Source organism: Micropterus dolomieu, linkage group LG01, assembly GCF_021292245.1.
Source record: "Micropterus dolomieu isolate WLL.071019.BEF.003 ecotype Adirondacks linkage group LG01, ASM2129224v1, whole genome shotgun sequence".
NCBI classification, from domain to species: domain Eukaryota; kingdom Metazoa; phylum Chordata; class Actinopteri; order Centrarchiformes; family Centrarchidae; genus Micropterus; species Micropterus dolomieu.
Window position 1 is genome coordinate 26,949,376 of NC_060150.1, and position 21,499 is coordinate 26,970,874.

General features: G+C 42.3%; 1 protein-coding gene across 1 annotated transcript in view; it reads right to left on the reverse strand.

Annotated features, from left to right (window-relative positions):
* LOC123979295 (partitioning defective 3 homolog) overlaps nt 1-21,499 on the reverse strand; it is a 387,436-nt gene that overhangs the window by 93,063 nt on the left and 272,874 nt on the right. Inside the window, exons 18-19 of the mRNA XM_046063165.1 lie at nt 18,656-18,889; nt 15,341-15,578 (exon numbers count right to left, since the gene is read on the reverse strand). Coding sequence (XP_045919121.1) covers nt 15,341-15,578; nt 18,656-18,889 — 472 coding nt within the window. The remainder of the gene's footprint in view (nt 1-15,340; nt 15,579-18,655; nt 18,890-21,499) is intronic.

The window sequence follows — 21,499 nt, forward strand, 5'->3', positions numbered from 1 at the left end:
CCAAGATTTCTTAAGGTAATTACAGTTGAGGGATTATTTTATGAAAGAGGTGAGGATAGGTGAACCTGAATGCTATTATTACGGTTATTGTGGACGCTTAACACCAAGGTATGCATTGGGTCAACATTCAAATGTGCCTTGTACGGGGGAAGCAAGGGCGGCAAATATTATACCATAAAAACCAGATTTGAGTCAGAGCAAAACATTTAACTCTCAGAGGAAGCATGGTATAAAATGGGTGTAATGGGTCTGAAAAGAGATTGATGGAAGAACTCCATTCTTCACACTTTCATTACATCCCAAATCAAAAGCAGAGAACTAACAAATCATACCAGGGCTGCACAAAAATGTTGCCTTTTTTGGGACAATATACATGCACTTCTAAGAAAGGAACTTGCTATGAAATACTTGTTCTGTAAGGTATCTTGAAAAAAGTTACAGAACAAGGAATAGATATCTGGCTAAAATATTCCTTGCAGAAAAACTGCCTTGATAGAAATTGGGAATGGAGAACCACTTATATGAATTGAAATGCTGAACAAGAAATTGTTAGTTGTTTTTTTACTACTGTCACATGTTAACGGTTTCAAATGTGAAAGCTTGAAGTACTGCTAACTTTGCCATTTTTACAACTGTCAGGTTGATGGGAATCAGGCTAATTCTATGGTCAGGCTAATAATATGAACATATTTGCTGATTGTAAAGACAAGGCACTGACGGTGTATGGGCATGAGGGCATGTGGCCACAAGTAAGAAGAAATTTAATAAATATAATCTCAGAAAATGACTGGATTTTTATTGACTGTTTATATTACATAACATAACTCAATGTTCCTGCATTATACACACAGACATTGATTATGATGTTCCACATGGGCTTTTGAGCGGTCCCATTCAATTTCAGACACAGGAACAGGAGAAAGCATTAAGCTCTGCAGTCTCCCAGACCCACTGTGCTTCACTCTGAGCTTATTTTTAGTTTCCTCATAGCTGAGCTTTATTTGATAGTTTGAAATCTTTCTCTGAAAGCTGAAAAAATTACATTAGACAAGGTTGACTTTGGTCCCATGGAAGTGAATATATTTGTAAAATGGGAGGCTGTTTCCCTCACAGATGTTTATTATTCTTCTTTACATTAAAAGCAGCCAAGACATTTGTGCAAATGGCTTCTCTTTGGTAGTGGCTACTCTGGAATTGTAATCTTTTGACTGCACTGTGGCCTGGTAGGAGTTCCTGGTTTGTGGTTGGTCAGAGATCCCAGGAGAGGCCAAGGGACTAATATCTGTGTTCTTTGTAGCACAGATAGCATACATTACCTTATGAATTAATCAACAAATGGCTGTAGCAAGGCATAAAACTCTAGCCTGGGGTTAGGGATGCTAATAATAGTGGACCTGCTATCTATCACCAAGACAGGTGACAGCTTCCCTCGCCTCACTTCAAGGACTTTCATTAACTTCCTGAGGAAAATTCACCTTCCTCTTTTACTCTTCCAATTTTTTTCTCAGTCTCTTCTTACTCCAACCCCCCTAAAAAGCATAAAATAGCCTTAGGGGAGACAAACTTCTGCCCTCAACTTTTTTTCTTCTTCTTCTGGATCAACATCAATACAGTGAAGGATTTGTCATAGTGAAACATATTGGCGGATTAGACTGAGCACGACCATGGGCGTATAGCAGCTCCCATATGAAAGGCTATTCCCCCATCGCCGGTGGCCTAAGAAGGAGGCCCCACATCAAAGCGAAGGCGGAGGGAAAGAACGATACTACCAGAGCTATTAGAAGGCTATCGGGACACTTGCTGGTTCACTGACAACATGGCTCTGCCCTTTACTTGAACAGCCTGAGCCCTGCCAGTGGGGACCATGGTGGAACACAGGATTAGCCACCAAACCTCCACTGACGCACAAACCCCAATGTTATATTTCTACACTCAACATTTTCTCAGCAGGAAAATACAGAAATCTGTGGTACCAGTGTGTGTGTAAAAACTGCAAACTGTATTGACTTTCATACCTGTCTCTGGAAGATAAGTGTCTCATTTGAGAAACGAAGGGAATCTGATAAAAAACAATAATGATTTGGAGTTAATCAGAGTCAGGAGGGAAGAAGAAGCTCAGCCATTCACTCTTCAGTCAGTATTGGCACCTTGGCATTAATCGGGGCTGGCATCAGTATAGTTGTATTGAGAGTGAGGTTCATGAGGCTTGATAATAAGATATTGATTGGCAGCTGCAACTCGGGTGGAATGACAATGGAGTAACTACAGTATATCTTGCAGTTTGGGAAAGAGAACTTATATGGGCCCAAGCAGAATAATCTTAACTTAAACCTCAATTTACTTGTTTTTCCCCTAACAGTTCATGGGCCTTTTAATTTTGGTTATTCTGTTAAATAGCAATTTGTAATGACTTGCAGGGTCACTATTTGAGCAACAGCTGGACCTCACATCTTCATTAAAGCCAGATGAACAATGATATGCCATTTACATCCTCATAAAGCTCCGATCTTATTTTTCTGCTTCAGTCCACCAGACCGAAGCTCTGTGTAATGATCCGTTCCTAAGGATCTAACTCACTGTGGCAAACAGCAGGTAAGAGTGATGAATACACAAATGCAGAGGGGCCCTCAAAAGACAACGAATGATGGTAAGGAGAGATGTAGATCTTGAAACTACCAGGGTAGAAAGACATTTGTTTAGGATTACATGAGCACAAACACACAACAGCTGAGTAAGACGCAGATTTGATCAGTGGGATAGTGATAAGCACACAGAATCCAGACAGACACAGGGAATATTTATGACCTTCAGGTTGCGTTCAAAGCTTGTGCTGCTCTCTCTGATTCATCACCATTTGGTCCCGATAACGATAATGATTGGCCATCAAACCTTGTTTGGATGGTATGCAATCTAACATGTGTCATTCATATACAATATATGCTTTATTAATGGCATGATAGCCATTGATGCGATGAAACATTAAGAGGAAAATTGAAGTGTTTAATCAAAGTGTCCTAAATTTGACATCTGCCAACAGCATCTCATAAAAAAATGTTTTCAAATACTGTTGTACATTAAGCATATTACTGAGCAGCTGGCTTTGCTGTATGTGTATGCTTTTTCTAGAAAAGAAGTCAGTAAATAGGTACTCCATTCAATATGATACATCCTCATATATCACAGAAAACAGAAGGGTTTATACCACTAGCAGTGGATGCCTCATACATCATCTTCATCGATTTACAGGGTAATAATACTTCAAGGCTGCAGCACAGAAGAGAAAAAGTCAAAGACAGGATTTCCAAAGAGGGAGTAAATGTAAATTATGCAAAGCCTCAAAGCCAGTTTGATTGTTACAATCATTTAATCTGGGCAGTAGATTTGAGAGAAACTAATCTGTTTTGACATCTTCTGTGGGGAGTCTGTGGTTTGCTCACAGGAAGTTGCTGACTTATGGAGAGAGGACAGCAGAAATAAATAGCTGTCTATTCCTTCTCCAAAAAATGTGGTTTTTGAAAGTGAGTGCAGGGATGTGATGGACCACCTGGTTTAACCTCACATGATGCACTCATCTTATCTTTTGGCATTATTCAAACCTGCAAATGGAACAGGTGAGCCAGAAAGAAAAAGTGACTATCTATCAATTTGAGTAAGTGATGAGAAGATAATTCCAAGGGCAGACAGAGAGAATCATTATGGTTTCTGCTTGGCCAACCTTAAAGTTAATCCAAATCTCCTGGGACGAAGTCCTCCACAGACATCTGATGTGGTGTCTGAGCCCCCATCCTCCGAAACTGTATTTGTCGCAGTCAGGAAGAAAATAAATAACTATGCCTCCACCCACAGAATTTCATGGTGATAATGTATAAAGCACCATGAAAAACACACATTTTTTCTCAGAGAAGAATCAAGGGCCATTATTATCATCTTATTGATGGCAAAAAGTACACAGCAGAAAGTTAGGACTAGCACACAGACTTTTCCATCTTCTATCCCTGTCCAATATAAGGCAGTGCATAATTTCTACACAGTGCTGCACCTAGGGCAAAACCCTGACAGTGGCATGTAATTTTAAAAGTCCCTTGTTAGGAAGGCAAGGCTGTCTGTCCTCTTCGCTAGCTAAGTGTTGCTGCAGCTGTAGTGAGCAAACACTCTCTATCTCGGGTGAGACACACAGATGCTTTGTAAAAAAAAATCCAATAAGACGGTCAGAGAAAGAAAGTGTTTTTTTTTCTTTCCCTGGAATCAAACAGTGACTCAGCGATCGTTAGCACGCATTAAAGGGGCATGCGTTATTGTTGAGTGGCCTCAGAGTAATGTGGCCACCACTGGTTTCCAGGGACACGAACCCCTGAGAGGTATGGGAGGATGTTCTACTGTCCTTCCTCCAGCCTCCAGCCACTAGCAGCCGATTATCTCCCTCCCTGCGGAACTCATTATGCCCAGCCTGTAATGTCAGTCAGCGATTTCCCTTCTCAGCCAGACCACTTTTAAATTAGAATGTACAAATTGACGCTTCCTCAGAAAAGCATTTTACGTAAGGTGAAAGACTGCAACCTGAGGTTCATCAGTGAATGTGTAAGACAAGATAACACCTCATTTGGTACACCATCTTGGGGTTGATGATATGGAATGTGCCTTTAAAATAACACAACCCTTAATGCAGTTGCACATCCCCTGGCCTTTTACAGACACTTTGCCTCTTACAGGTCACGGATAGATGTAACATCTCTGTGCTTTCACCTCATTGGATAAGGGCTTGTACGCATAGAACCAATTGATTTCCACCTGGGGGGGGGGTGCTGCTGCTGTTGATTGGCTGTAGCTCTGGAAGGAAGCCAGGCTAATTCTTCCTGCTACAGTGTGAAAACAGTGGGGAGAGGTACACGAGGAGGGAGGATGGGAGTCGAAATGGTTCATGCCGGGAAAGAAAGCGGCATGTCCCGCCCCATGGAGGCATGACATGCATTTATTCATGACATCAGGCCGAGCCCCAGTAGGGGGACTGTGCCATGGGTGAGACGGAGGAGAAATGATTCTCACCAGAAACTTCTACGGCTCTTAGGTCTCCCAGCTGAGCAAAGAAGACACTGTCATGTTGTTGTTGATGTTCAGATTTAGTAACGCTCTATGTGGTCTTTCACCATACTAAAATAATGAAAAAGAAAAACAGTATCAATCTACAGGTATATGATTCTTATGCTATTCTTGATTGTTTTATTTAAATTTCTTGTCTTTTTCTCATCCAATATCGCTGTCCCCACCTGCTTACCATAAAGACGTTATTGCATGAAAATTAAGATTTTCTGGCTGAGGGATGCATGGATTGATGCTATATTTCCCTTTAAGAAAATTGTTTTCAAATTTAAATTCATCTATTTTCTTGCCGTGTCACTTAGTATTTCCTGTTATTTCTGCCAGACTGGTCTTCTTCCATCTGTTTTTCCTCTCTTCACACTTTCAGATATCCAAGTCTGTAATGTACTTGTGTCCAAAGGCCTGATCAACAGCTACATTCCACCGCTGGTCTAGTTGTTAGGAGACATAGATAGCCAAAGAAAAACAGAGCCTCATGAGAGCTTATCACCCCACCACCCAGCTTCACCACCAACACTCCTAATAAGAAGGAGGAGGAGTAAGACAAGAAACGGGTTTAGACTTAAATAAATACATGTGTGTGAAAAATGGTCAGTCACAGAGAGCTGCAGGGCTATTTTTGGGTAGTATTCCATCCCACAGATATTTTATTGTACTTTGTTTACTTTGTGCCATGATATGTGAATGTGTGTGTGTGTGTGTGTGTGTGTGTGTGTAGGAGGGTATGGGACATTTTTCTCTTTGGAAATTCCAGCAGCAGAGTTAATCCACTCTTATTGAGAGATGTTCTTTTTAGCCGCAGAGACCTGACAAAATATTTTAAACTAACAGCTATCAGTATCAAAGCAACTGTTCTGAATGTATGTGCGTGAGTCAGTGTGATTTTGTGTGTTTGCAAGATGAAAAAAAAACCTGCATACATCTGATAGCTCTGTGTGCCAATTATTCATATTTAAGCATTACATGTACACACAAGCATCTGTGTGTATACTGTATGTGTGCCTGTATATCAAGGGACAGCTTGGCTTTTCCATATTTCAAACAGCCTGTGCAATACAAAGGACGAGGCCCAGCCCAACATGATTGCCTTTAATGTTTCACATAAATCATTGAGTTGTGTGTGTGTGTGTGTGTGTGTGTGTGTGTATGTGTGTGTATGTGTGTGTATGTGTGTGGGTGGGGGTGGGGGGGTGGGGAGTGAGGAGGAGGGGTGTTGTGCACACGCTCAAAGGAACGTTTCAAATTTCTGACACCCCTGATTAAAGCCTCTCATTACAACACAAATAAACAGTCCGAACGCATTCACACATCCATTTGTTAAAGTGTATGAGCGCAGTGAGGAGGGAGTTTCTGAAGGACAATTTACATAGAAACACTTGAGCAGCTGAAAGGGAAGTTCAGGTGTTTGGGTAAGCTTTTGTGTGTGTATGTGTGTGTGTGTGTATTCTGATCAGGGATGGCCATATTGTATTATTTAAATTGCTGACATTTTTACCACTCGTAATCATTCTGCACATTTTCTTTCTCTCACTATTACCAGCCACAGAGCAAACACTCACATGACCTCGCACACTCATATACATATACACACACACACACTCACATTTGGCTAATGCTTCACCAACCTAGCCCACACTGCATGCAGAGATGCAGAGATGCAGAGATCAGAGATGCAGGGATGGGGTGGGGGGTGGGGCAGCACTGTGGTTTCTCAGTGGAAGAGCTACAGTAGGTGGCTCAGGCTGTGACCTAGATACAGTACGGCACACTGCATTCCTAATGGGCCATTTTGATCTCTGCCACTCTCTGCATCCTCAGCTAGGCTGCTGCTGCATGCCTCAAACACAGAAACTCTGCATTCAGCAAACACAGCACCCAAAGTCTGCTCAGGTCTTTTAATGACGGCAACAACAACTGTGGAAGGTGAAGTGCCACAGCAGGAAAAAGAGGAAACCTGCATTTTGGAATAGCTGAACAAAATACCACTGATGTGCAGAAACTCACAGGGATCAGATACTTTCACTGATAATAGGCTTGGTGATGCATTTCCAGCTGCTTCCATCTCATACAACTTAAACCCATTAGGACCTGAACTGAAGGTGAGAGGGAATTGAGCTTATGATTATTGTCATGATACAAGTTGACCTTATGAATTAATTGTGTTTGGCAGGTTTCTTTTGTTGCTGTTCTGATTATCAATGCTTCTCGCAATTATTTCCCAACTAACTTACATGCCGATGAGTCTGGAGACAGATGTGTTTTTTCACACTGAAAAGCCTGATTTCCAAGATGCTCATCTGAAGGATAGGGGAGAAGAGAAGTGAGGCGGGTTTTCCGTCTGGTAGACATCAGACTTTGAAATACAGGCATGGACACATGCTGGCCCAAGCATTGTATTTGAGTACATCGCAGAAAGAAGACAGGGGAACTGCTGATCCGTGATATACATCCCTCCCAGCATTCAGAGGGAGACGGGAGAGGTCTTTCAGTCAATGCCACTATGAATCTCTAGGGCAGCTGGGAAGGAGGAGGGAAGAGTGATGGGGGGATATATGGAAAGAAAGAGGGAGAGAGTGACAGTAATTGTGAGTAAAGTGAGGATGAGAGAGAAGAGGAACCCCATGGAATCGCAGGGATTGTAACTGTACATCACAAGCAGGGTTAAATAAATAGCCCTGGACACTCCTCTTCTTTCTACTGGTCTACTACAGATCAAACTGCTGGCTGTCCAAAGCAAAAAAACAAAAAGCAAACATAGAATAGAAAGACTGACCTACGAAGAAATGAAGTATGTCAAATTAAACATGCAGGATGCAGCCTTTTTCAAGTCAAGTTATAAATAATTTATACATATTTTTTTAACTTGAAGAAATGAGACAGCAAGATCAATAAGATCATTTGCAGACACCAATTAGGATAACTACTACACTGACTTACAGCACAAAGAAAACTTGCTTAATGGCACTGAAGTAGGTGGGTATTTGGAAAAAAAACACACACACAATACATAATAAAACACTGTGGTAAGGGAACGTGGTTTAACTACACCACTGGTATGAGACAGAGATTACAAATCAAACATGAAATACAAGCAAGGTTAAGTTGATATACCAACCCTTGACAAGAATGTCAAAATTAGGTGATTCAGCAGAACTCCAGATAACATTGGCAATGTCTTTAATGTCCAATTCCAAGATTTTTTAAATACTCGCCTTCCACAATATCTGCGCATAACAACTATGGTATAGTTGAGGTTAGGGTTAGGTAATGTTTATGGCAATTTAGTATAAGATCTTCACGGCAGTGAGAGCCCAATTAAATTCCTTCATGAGAAACATAGGGAGGGAAGAAATCCCGATCCGTCCATGAAAAGAATCTCCATTTCTCTCTCACCAACAACAGAAAAAAAGATCAGAGTAGGGGAGAGAGAGAGAGGTGCAAAAGCAGGAGGAAAAAATAGACAATTTCACTTTACATGCCGAACACATGTCGAGACGCTGACAGAACAAGAGGAATTCGGTTCCTGGCTTTAATTGGTTGCCTTTGATGGAAATCAGAAGTGTAATTCAACATCGACTGATATTACCTTTTCCTAGCTTTTTTTGTCTTCCTTGCCTTCAGTGTGATTGTTTCTCTGCCACTACCCATCTTCTCATGCACATGTTAAGGGTGTGTGCACATCAGCAGGCGGGAATTTGGTGGATGGGAAAGGTCATTTCAGCCAAAGACCTCTATTTCATTACATGCTAAGCCTGGTGTATGGGTGAGAAGACTAGCAATGAGCGCTACTGTTGCAGGCATCCCAGTTCATTTGCATAGCACATAGGGGGAAATAAATAGGTTCTCTCATGTGCATTTCTCACCTCTGTCTCTGTAGTATCAAGCACGCTTTGCTTCTCGACTTCAACTTATATTTTTTTCTTTCTTCACATCAAAACATATATTTAAAGTAATATGGTTTACTACGGAGGGCAGTAGTGATTCATTTGTACTATTTAAAAAAACAAAACGGGATTGTGCTGCTCTCAGATCCTTGTACGTGTTCTTAATGTTTTGTCATTATTTACAAATGCGCATGTCCTCTGAGATTCCACTCGCATTGGAACAGCGTTTCTCAGATTGATCAAAGCAATCCGGGCCAGAGCGAAAAAATAACATCAAAGTAGAATCAAAGTGTCTCAAAGTGTGAAAAACAAATATCAAATGGTGAGGGAGTAAGTTAAGAAGCATCAGGCTGTTTCTGTTTGGAACATCAAGGTCGATGAAAGGAGAGACGTTCGAGGGTGGGAAAGAGGGAGAGTAAAGTAAGGAAGATAGCTGAAGTGTAAAGACAAGTAGAGAGGGGAGAAGGGAGTCTTGGGTTTCCATTGGTGGGTCTGGGTGTGATTCCACTGGGGTAGGATCATTAGTAGTCACAGGCCTGGTAGAGTATGGAGGGGTGCAGCGCTACACTTAATTTGAGCTCTTTAATAACACACTTTATGAATTCAGTCATGTTTGCAGCCCTCTGCCTGGGACACAGCGTGAGAGACATCGGTGGATCTCATTTCAGGCCGACAAGATTTCAGATTCAATTAACTCCATCGTGCAACACCACCTCTCCTCACACACACACACACACACACCAGCCTCCCCACTTCTCCCCATGCTTCAAGGTCTCTCTCAGAGCACTGCGTGATCATTCTAAACCTAATTACTTCAGGGCTGTCTGATAGAGGCCCAGTGCTGCCCAATCACATTTGCATCGAGTGGCCAAAAGCAGAGGAAGTGCAGCCGGACAGCCAGACCCCCCTCCGCACCCCGAGGCTTGAAAAGGCCATCTCTCATCCTTGCGTGGTGGCTAAAGTCGCAGGGCATCCTTTCCTCCCCCCTCCTTAATCCTATCACTCAGCCTCTCCCCATGTCTAAATGCTTCCCCCCGCCAAAAATTGACAGTGATATCCAATTTTTGGCCACCAGACACAAAGCTGTACTTGCCTTAACCTGGAGTACAGACGAGTTTTGTTGTTTTACTGTTTTCATCTCCTGTCGCTGCACTCTGTGACAGTGGTGCTAATCTTCTCAGTGGGGGACTTCTGTTGTTTGTTGTTTGGCCCCCGCTGGGCCTCTTTGGTACATGATTGGCAGGAGAATAATGGGATGTCACACTCAGAGGACATTTTTGTGAGAGAGTTTGGCGTTCACCCTGCAAAAATTACCCCTTTAAAGTCCTGGGATCTTGCACCAGCTTTGAAGAAGCAGGGGGGAGTTCTTCCCAAAAACATGTTTTTCCCCAAGAAGTTGAAAAAGCTGACCTCCTCTCTGTATAGCGCCCTCGGTGACATGATATTTCTTTTAGCTGTACAGCCATTTCAAGGTGATATTGAGGTATGACTTTGCACTTGGCAAAGCTGCCAAGAGCTGCCGAAGTTCACTACTGAGTTCCCTCTGAAATATTTATCCATGACAAGGGAAATCTGTGGCTCACTTTGCTTTAGCTTGCTCCACAGGGAAGTCAAAGGTCAGGGCCAACAGCACAAAAGGCCCCCTAGAGCTGACAGGAAGACACTTTATTGCTCACGGGCACTTCAAGGGAGTGAATCCTTGCCCACTTGGAGACTACAATTTCCCCAATCACCGACAACCTTTGTGGGCTGATGTTTATTCTTGCATCATCAGCCACAGTCCATGGTGTGATACATTATTTATGTTCCATGTAATTATATTTTGCTGCATTCCTGCTATTCTTCACTTCACTCCAGCTGCCAGTTATTCTCACGTTCAAGCTCCAGTTTGACGCTGTGCCCTGTGCTTGCCTTTACTACCTCAGCACAGACGATGATGAGTGAGGCAGAGCTAAATAAGAACAATTATCATTTTCTTTCAGATTACATTCAGCAGATGTCAGGGCCCACATGTGGAGGCGGCTAATTGCTGTCTCCAAATCAACTGTGGCATAATACTACAAGCATATGTGAGCTTTTGTATGAGTGCTGGGGAAGGTGGAGGGGAAGAGGGTTGCATTGTACTGAGAAAGTTCTATCAATTCTATCAGGCACGCTCTCAGCCATGAGTGTATAAAAAGCCAGGCTAATGCATGTATCATGTTGGTGTACTAATGATCAAACCAGCTTACCCGCCATCAGCTGTTGGCTGTTACGAGTAGAAAGAATCATATAGTATGAAGACACGGAGTGGCACAGGAACACGCTATCAACCTACTTTTATGCCGCACATAAGGCAATCATGCGTTCATGGCATGGTATCTATATTCAATGCATACTCATGAATGCATGCAAACACGCACACACTCGTGCCAACCTCCAGCGTGCTTTCACACTGCCTAAGAATAATAAAGATTGAAGGATAGAAAGCATCCCAGCACTCCCAGCTTTCTTTTCCACTCCACACCCCTCTCTCCTGCATATCTCCTTGCAGCCTTGAGTGGGGCTGCATCTGCATGGAGGAGAAGGCAGACGAGGTCCCTGGGGTGATGGAGGGTGAGGAGAAGGGGTGGGGATGCACGGCTGTCACACTGAGCTCCAGTGTCAGCTGATGGCTCGGCGTGAGGCATGCCACTTATCAGATTTGTGGGGAGGGTTAGAGTGGGGGATAGGGGTAACGGTAACTGTGTGTGTGTGTGGGGGGGGGTGAGGAAGCACTAGGGAGAAAGGGTGAGGGTGATGCCAGAGCCCATTAACACAGTCTTTTCATCTATACACACATACCCCTTCAAACCACTCACTCACACACACACACACACACACACACACACACACACACACACACACACAAAATGTACAAAATCACCAAAGATCCTCAATCCTCCCTCCAGGCAGACAGTAGCACGATGCCGTGACTGCCACGACTGCTGCTGTGAAAAGCTCTCTTCTTTTCTCATTCCCTCTATCCTTTTCATCCTCCTTCCCCACTCTCCCTTGGTGCCCCAGTTCACTCCAGTGCACACGCTCACTCTCTCCTTCCACCCCTAACCCAACCCCCACCACCACCACTCTGGCCCCCATTCCCCAACCCAACCCTGCCTTCCATTTTTATTTGCTTTTCTCCTACATGCTACTGTATTTTTCCTACAATATGATGCATTCTTGTTAAAAACGCATTTACAATCACACAAAACAAATATTTAGATGTAGAAATAGGAATTTTCATTTTCTTTCAACAAATGAACAAGCTTTTAATAAATGAGACAGGATAGGTATGTTTTTGCATATCCATACACACAACACGGTCACATACACGTACAAGACACATCAAAAGATGGAGATGAGGATAGAGGAGGTCAGTCAGTCACAAAGCAGATAAACAACACCTCATTAGGGATGTTGAAGGGAGTCTAGCAGGCCTGGTCGAGACATCATTGTCCGCTAACATGCTAACAGAGCCCTGGGCAAAGCTTCCAACATCTAAACAAAGCTGATAGGATCAGAAAGTAATGATCACTCTTTATCCACTAGAAATGACATGAATAATCTCATACAATGGTATAGGGGATAATGCACTGCCTTGTAGTCCCCTATATACCACTGGATGCAGACATGGACACAGTGACACATGCAAGCAACAGACATCCTTGAAATAACAAGTCAAAGTGCCTAGGGCTGTTTTTTATCCTATGCATGCATGGACACTGCTATCCATTCATTCAAGATTATAAGCTATTCATTACTGGATGGTACAGGACTGTAAACCAGACAGTCTGCCATCCTTTAGGCGGTACAGTATGAATCCAGAAAGGCAGAGGAGCTGGGGCTTTGCACTGCAGTTTCTTTGCTTTGGGCTTTAGGCAGTCAATTTTCTTTCCATCACGCACTCGCACCCTTTCAGTCATTCTTGCACTCACAGTGTTTAACTCACAGTCTCTCCCTCTATCCTCCCTCTATCTCACCCTATATTAGGCCATCCTCCTTTCCTCTGGCTCTGATGTTAATGCACTCCCAATCAGGCTCTCCATTAAACAGACATGCACTACACGTTCATCTGGCTGTCCAAAGTCCCACATGCAAATGAGCTCAAATTGCAGTGCGCTGCAAACTCCTTGAAATCTCCTTAGAGGGAGAATGTGAGTGTAAGACATGCATGTGTGAGAAATGCAGTAAAAAGTGCCTGCCCATCCATTTTATGCAAATGAAAACCACGTAGATGAGCATTACAAAGGATTAACCCAATCAGGATGCCTGTTTGATGTTTTCATGCAATGGTGAGACATTCACATCCGAAGTGTGCTAATGTAAATTCAATCAGTTATTCATAAGAGTGTTGAGTTACTGTCAGCCAAACCCTTTGCCAACCACAGTAAAACTCCATTTGGAAATCACTGTCAAAACTTTTGCTAGAATCGCTAAAAGTGAGACACACAACACATCCTTCCCCTCTCCTCCCTTTTGACCGCTAGGCATTTCACATCACTTAGTTTTGTTCTTTACGAAAAAAGTTTGTTATTGTATCCGGCGGGACGCATTCATTCTCACCTCAGTTCCTTGCCATCTCAAACTTTGTAAACCTGTTAGGTGGATTATGAGAGAACGGGGAGAGAATCGAAGAGGACAGAGGCGCGTGGGTGTGAGAGCTGTCACACTTTTAAGTAGAAAATTGTTTGAGGTATCAACAAGGAGTAGGAGTGGCAGAAAGAATCAGAAATCAGACAAAGCTTGAGAGTCAGAGAAACATGCTGGTCCTGGAGGCTGCCTCTTTGCATTCAGGAGGCACAGGGCCTGGCGTTAAATGCATGGAGCAAGGGGGAGTGTCAGCAAGGCCTGCTGCGTGCCAACTCTTAAGTGGCGGTGGCACTCAAAGATAATGAAGAACGATGATGAGGCCGAGGAGGGCATGCCGAGGGCCCACGTGAACAGCTAAAATCACCCAGTAGCCACCTATAAGGATTTGCACATAGACACTCAAAAAGGTTTACCAACGGCACTGATTGAGTGTCAAACCTGTGGCTCAAATTTCCACTTTCATTTACTAATCCAGCAACCTCCTCTTTGTGTAATTCTGTGAATTCTGTGAATGTGTCTCCACATATGTGCTCACGCCTGCTATGCGACAGAATGTGAGTCTGTTTGAGTCATTATGCATTTACACCACAGGATGCAAAGACAGTCGAGTAAAAATAATGGAATATAAGCGAGCCCCCTGCGTTCCTGAATCGTGACCTCAAAATACACTTGTCGTCTTCATTGTTCATTACCGAGCCGTGTGCCGCGATACGCTAACTAATCCCATTAAACTAATCCACACGAAAACAACTTACGATGATAACGGCCCGCACCGCCTCCACGGTTAATTTATGCCATATTCAAATGTGCACAGAATTGAAATAATTAATGTGACTCCCCCACTAATTTTCCTTTTTGCAGAGATACTGAATGGATACCAGCACGGTGTTTATTTTCATCTACAGGCTCATTGCACATTTCTCCTACTATTGTTTATGTACACAGTATATGTTCCAAAGTCACTATACTTAGGTTAAAGAACTGGTGTTTTTGCAAGATCAGAGGCAGTGGAATTATTTTATTATGTATTTTTTATTAAGACAAACCTAACAACCACAAAGTTTGAGCCAGCGGAGGTGTCTGGTTCGTATTTGCCTCAAACTTCCTGGGGTATATGAGGTGATCACACAATGCAACCTACAGCAGCTAGACCTGCAGTAGGTGAAAGTTTCTTTAGATCATTGATATTAACTTGAATATCAAAAGGATGTTGACAGCAGAATTATGCCATCCTTCATGGTCTCCCAAGGTAGTGTACCTCTAAAATCTTACAACCACAAGACGAGCCAGCCACTGAGAATACCGGTCACAGACAACAATTCCAACCTGCAGTCGATTTTATCATCTCCAAACTTCTTTTATCCCAAGAACCAAATCACAGCTCCCATACTAGCACCCTTTATGGGTCCTGAACATTGTCCGCTGGTTAACGTGTTTGGATAGGAGGAGAGTGCACATGGGGTTATGAATAAAACATGTTGCCCTTATTAAAAATAATCTGTCTCAAAAGTGCCAGAGGCCCTTGAGGTCGATAACCCCCCTCCTCCATCCACTCCCTCCATCTCCCTGGGTTCAAGGAGAACAGTCCCTGATTAGCACTGGCAACATCCAGAGAATGCATTCAAATTCTGTATGATCGAGTGGTGAATGTGTTGAGTGGAATTAAATAAAGCAGATAGGGATTGGCGCTTGGGGCAACACAGGGGAGGTTGTTTAGGATTTAGACCGGAGTTCCTTCTCATTCCTACCTGAACATCTCACCCAGGCCCTTCAGCACGCCTTTCTTGGCTTTGTTCTTGTCCTTGTCTTTCTCCCTCTCTTTTTCCCTTTCAGGTTTCTTCTTCTCCTTCCCCCCAGCCCTGTCCTGATCTTTCTGTCTGTCATCTTTGGAGAGGTTGCCGTTCAGCCCAGGGCCCACATTGAGGTCGCCGCTGGTGGACATCGACTCACGACCTGATCTGGAACTTCCCTCTGTGTCCTCGTCCACTGGAGTGAAGAGATAAGGGAGGAAGGAGAGGGTGTTATATATAGAAATTGAGAGGCAAAGAGAACAGCACACTCACAAACACAGATATAGAAGTGTAAGTCAATAAAGGCAAAAACTATAACTTCCATTTGACTCCCTGTGGATCACAGAAGCTGCAACAATTCCACTTTATTTTTAAAGTTACAAAGCATCACTTATTTCTGCTGGTAACATCAGATAAATCATTAAAAGAAAAGCTGTGTCCCACAAGGTATGGCAGCTTTGATCAAAACACACTGAATTTATCCGCCTCATTAGAGCAAAATATATTTATACTGTACACCCTTTGAGAATAGTACTCAGTTGAACACATTTTCACTATGCTGACAGCCTGAAGTTATTTCAAATGTCTTCAAATATCTTTTTTCTATTTTCTGTGGCATTTCTTATAGAAATTATATGCCCAAAAAGTGAAAGCTTTAATGATAGTCATATGAATCTGGTTCTTCATTTATGTCTGAACTCATTTCAACCCAGACATCAAATTGAAACCAAACTCCTTAGGTGATGTAGGGTTGATTAAACTCAAAGTTTCCATCACATCTAATCAGAACTGATGTGCAAAATATAATTAATCCGTCAGTAATTATACATTTAAATAATCTTGAAAAAGGCTCCTAGGGATCTTAATTGTACATGTGTTTCACTTCGCGATCGGCATAGTTCCTGTCTATGCTGTATCTCTGGCTCTGAGGCATGAGGTAGATGTCCTTCAGATGACAATTTATTACAGTCTTGCGTGTTGTTGTCTAAGGAGAGCAAAGCGCTTATCGTGAAGGAATAAGAGGGAGGGGAGACCATGATGGATTTTTGGCATATGGGATGAGACAGACTACGAGAGGGTGGAGCAGCTAGAGTCACATTTCAAGAAACAGTAGGGTTTGTTTTCTCTTGTGAACTGTGGAGCTATCAGCTATTTATTTCAGCTCACATCTCGGAGGAAATTACTGAAAATAAATCTCAACATGAGGGACTATATGGCAGGAATAGAGAGCAAAGCGGCAGCTTAAACCTGCTCCATTATGCAATTCATTGCTGTGTACAGCCCCTCCCTTCCCTTTCTCTACCTCCACAAATTTGGGAGCAGGTTCTGGATGGGTATCAGTTTTATCACTCAATCTGCTGCCTGCTTATCATTCACTTAAGAGCAACGACAGCAAATAGCAGCTGTGAGCTGTATCTGGCTATTTAAATGAATGAGATTAGCAAGAGTGCTAATGCTGCTACCACTTAATAGTGCCAAGCTGCAGATAACATACTAAACATTGTAATCCAGATGCTCCCAGAGGACAGGGGCCATGTGTTTTGGTATGTGTGTGCTCATGGGCATGTTTGTGCATTTGTTTGTGATCAGATTCTTCCAAAGGCCTCATATCGAGTTAGAAGGAGGCCATACAAAAACAGACGTGTCATTTTTATAATTCAATGCAATTTTTTTCACCGTCCATTCACCTTCATTTGAGTCTTTCAAATAAAGCACGACAGAAAAACAATCTATCTCCTAACGGGAAAAAAAGACAAAAGCCTATAACACCAGACATCAAAAGGTGAGGCCATCCACAGCAATTTAATGGAAATGAAAAGAAAAAGACTTGGCTGACAATCTTAAATGACAGCAGAAGCATTGATGAAAGTGTCAGGAGACTGAAAGATAATTTGCAGAGACAGACAACCACAGGAAACATTTTGGCACTTTAGAGAAACAACCATTAAACTTTCCTGCTTTAATAATCAAGGACATTTAAGATGGCCTGTCAGTAAAGGTTATGACAGACAAGTAAAATTGCCAGTCTTATTCCAGCACATAAAAGAACGGATTTTAGCTCAGCAGAGCAGATTTTTCTTTTTCTCTTTTATTTCCTCAAACGATGCAACACAAAGTAGCACAAGGGGAAGTGCATTTTGCCCAGCAGGATATCTTGTGGGGACACATTTTCTTTGGGTGATGCCACATTCTTATTTTATGTAAATAAAAGTCTGGGAGCAGAGGAAGGCAGCAGCTTATCTGTCAACTTTGACTATTAACCTCAGTGACGAGCACAGACTGGCTGCTTTTATCTAAATTGAAAAACAGAGTTATTTGAATATCATGGGGGAAAATGCAATATACCGCGGCAGGGGAAATCGGTTGCTTTCCCCATTTTTCTTTGCCGAGATAAGACTGTATTTAGTGGCTTGCCGACAGAGCTTATGAGAACAAAGCGTTTCAGGCAAATAATTCCCTCTTTTTCAAATGTCTTCCAGGTCTTTAATAGTGAATGGAAATTTATATCTGGTGATTACTCTTGTGGTGTTGCAGCGTTATTACCTGTCAGAAAACATTAGACGGCTGTCTCTCTATATCCAACGCATGTCTTTTTGTCATCAAACACCAACTATGGATGGATATATTCACTCACGCTGAAGGTGGCATGCCTTTCCTTTCAAATGTTTTCTTCATAGTTGAGAATAAAGTAAGGTAATTGTGGGTTCAATCCCAGTCAGGTACGCAGGAAAACAAATGTGAGGAAACCTGGCAAAGTTACACATTGTTATGTGCCAAAACTAACTGGCACATCCCAAAGCAGAGTAGTATTTAATTTATAAACTTAGTAATTGCAATTACACATACATGTGTGTAAAATGGATACAACTGGACCCTGGCCCATGTGGGTAAACAATAGAAATTTTGGGTAAACAATAGAAATTTTGCATGCATTCTGTTGAAAAACATGGCAATGCACTTTAGAGTATGTATGCTCCTGGGAAAACACATCACCGCAGTCTCTAACAATTCCACTCAACATGAACTGTCTGAATATTAATGAGTGTGTAACCTAGACGCTTATTGCAGATGTGCTTTGTAACACACATCTCTCTAGCAAGTAGGGATACCTAACCTAGTTTACTTGGGAGTGAATCCTGCCATTCTAAAAGGGCTTTGGGGAAGTATTGACTTGGAATATATTCCACTGACTGAATTTCTTTGTATTAATCTATTATCCACAACTCTACTAAACAGTCTTGCGAAACAAAACCTTAATGTTTGAACACTCACATATCTCCATGCTGTTCTCCTCTTCTGCCGCTGTGACACCAGCCTTCTCGTATGATTTGTCAATTGCAGCTCGGAAACTCTCATTGCAGCCACGGCCCCTGACGATCCGTGAGCGTGGCCTGCGGACGTTGAGTTCACCATTCAGGGTTGCCTCGGCAACAGCTGTCTGGAGGCTTTCAAGGGAGCTGGACTTTTTCAGGCCCAGTGAGGGTCCTACCTCTTGTTCTGCAGAACCTATGGAAAGAGGAAACGGCGGCATTGAGGTCAGCGGACTAATGGCTTTTGAATTTAACTCCCCCACAAAGGCAACCTAAAACTGTCATCACAGAGCTCATTATGTGTCAATGAATCATTCACGTTTTGCTGGTTTCGTATGCGATGATGTTAAGTGCTGCACTTGGCAAATAAAGAGAAGGTGTGAGTCTGGCATGAACAGCAAAAACAAATGATGCCATTGCCGGGCCAATGAAGTGTGTGAAATGAGAACAGAGTATTATATCTGTACGTTTCATTTTAGGAATTATAATTCAACCTTTGTTCTTGTGTCTGCAGAGTTAAATTATGTGGCTTAAACATAATGCATATAAATGGGCCACAATCAAAGACAACAATGTACCACAGTATCAAAGTGATTATAGTGTTATACTTAAATATAACACATTCCCAAAACAGGCATGTGATTGGCAAAGGGCAAAAAAGCAGGAAAATATACTGAGACCACCTGACACCCTGATTAAACTGGCGGCGGCTCTAACATGGAAGGTAAAGCAGGACCCATGACAATATCTTATTTAATGGATGTGTTGCAGTGGGAATCAAAGACAAGGGTCTAATCCACTGCACCATCGCAACCTCTCTATAATAATTATTATTTTGTATTCATTTTTACCAAACTTCAACAGCTAGATGTGCAACATGAAACATGAAATAATTGAGTCTATAACTAAATAATGTAACTACTAACTTTCAAATTAGTTCAGTTGAAGTTAATAGATGATTTTTAATGAATAAGAGACAGCAGCAAAGGTTGTTGCCTGTTTTAAGACCTGGTGGTCTGACTGATAAAGAAACACTTATATTCTTCAGGAAACTCAAACAGCTGATCAGTCTCTATCTGTTGGAAACTGTAGGAAAAAGTTTGACATTTCAACTCTGGCAGCGGGCGGGCGTGTGCGTGAGACGTGAGCGACCGCGACAGTTTAACGGGATCGCGCCAGTCACACAGAAGCCGTTGCCATGGTTACCTCGCGGAGCGATTGTTTGCCTGTCTGTTGATGAGGAGCGCGGAGCGACCCGTGTGAAAAGGCCTTATATAGCCTAAACCCTGTCACAACCATTCACAAGAAATTAATTAATAACGTGCCAAAACCTTTAACATAAGGACGACTTAAAAAGCAACCATCCACACAGCAAAGTGTATAGGCTACATGAGTGATCAAGACTTAGACAACAAAGTCAAAGTAAACATTAGACATAACAAGCAATAATCAAAACATTCCCAATTTATCTGATCCTTATTGTCAACTCAGTGTTGGGCAAGTTACTCAGAAATAATATTACCTATTAGTTACTTAGCATAGGCTATAGACCTACTCCCTAAAAAAGTAATATTAGCGACTCTATTTAGGCCCACTGCTGGGTGATAGACTATTATAACGCCACTCTCTCCCGATGAGTCCAAGCATCACTGGCAACAGCGGCCGGAGTTTCTCTCTGAGTTTCACGTTGCTGTGTTGCTTTAGCTGATGCTTAAATTAGCCTAAGTAGAAATGTAGAACTGTTCGGTTGAAAACTTTTTGCTGGTCGCACAAAGTTTACAACGGACGACAATGTTCTTTGCATCTCAGACTGTGACACAGTAATGGCAATAACGTTACTTACAGCTGTTGAAAATACGTCTCTCTCCCTGTTCTCCAGTTGTCCTTTAGCTTCTTGGCTAACAGCTGCCTTTAACAACATAAAGTCCGGTGCCGCTGAGCTGCAGCGCGGTCGCGCATTCACGTCAGGGATGGTGCGTTCAGTAGTGCAGCGTTACTTGGATTAGTAACTGTAATAATACAACTGTTTTGTAAATAATAGTAATCCGTTACATTACTCTTTACTGGGAAAAGTACTTTTGCAGTAGGCCTATTACTGCCCAACACGTTACGTACCACTGATGCGCGAGAGCGCCTGTGGTACACATGGCGCAGGTGTGGAATTGGCAGCTGAGCGTAAACGAACATCCTTGATACTTAGGCTGCGATCCGATCCTCAGTGTATAAACAGTACTCCCTGCTCCCTTCTCAGGAAATGTCGGTTAAGGGAACTTCCCTCGATAAAATTCTTCCATTCGGAATACCCTGCAACATCATCAAAGCACACGTCAGTTCCCGCCGTGTGTTACCCTGGTAACGTAAACACCTCGGATACCCGCTGCTACTGTAGACATTTACTGAAATTAAATATTGAATATATGTTAAAACAAACTGATACAATTACAAAACTTATATTTCCATAACTTCTTCTATTTATATTCTATTAAAATATATGTAACTTGTGAATGAATGTGATTGGATTAATTTACAAGATACGCAGCGTCATTCTTAAAAAGATTCATATGAGCATTGTTGTTATTAGGTAACCTAACCTCTGAAATAATCATATAAATAACGATAACATTAGTTACAATGACAATAATTACAGATACAAACTCTGTGGTCTGCTCTATTGTTAGCTCCTATGAGGCGCAAAGGCTTATGGGTAATCTTTCTTGTCAACTTCCTGCGAACTGATGAACCGTTGTTCCCTTCTTCCCTACACAGTTCACAGTGCCCTTTGCAGTGAACATGTTGTGCTCCCTGC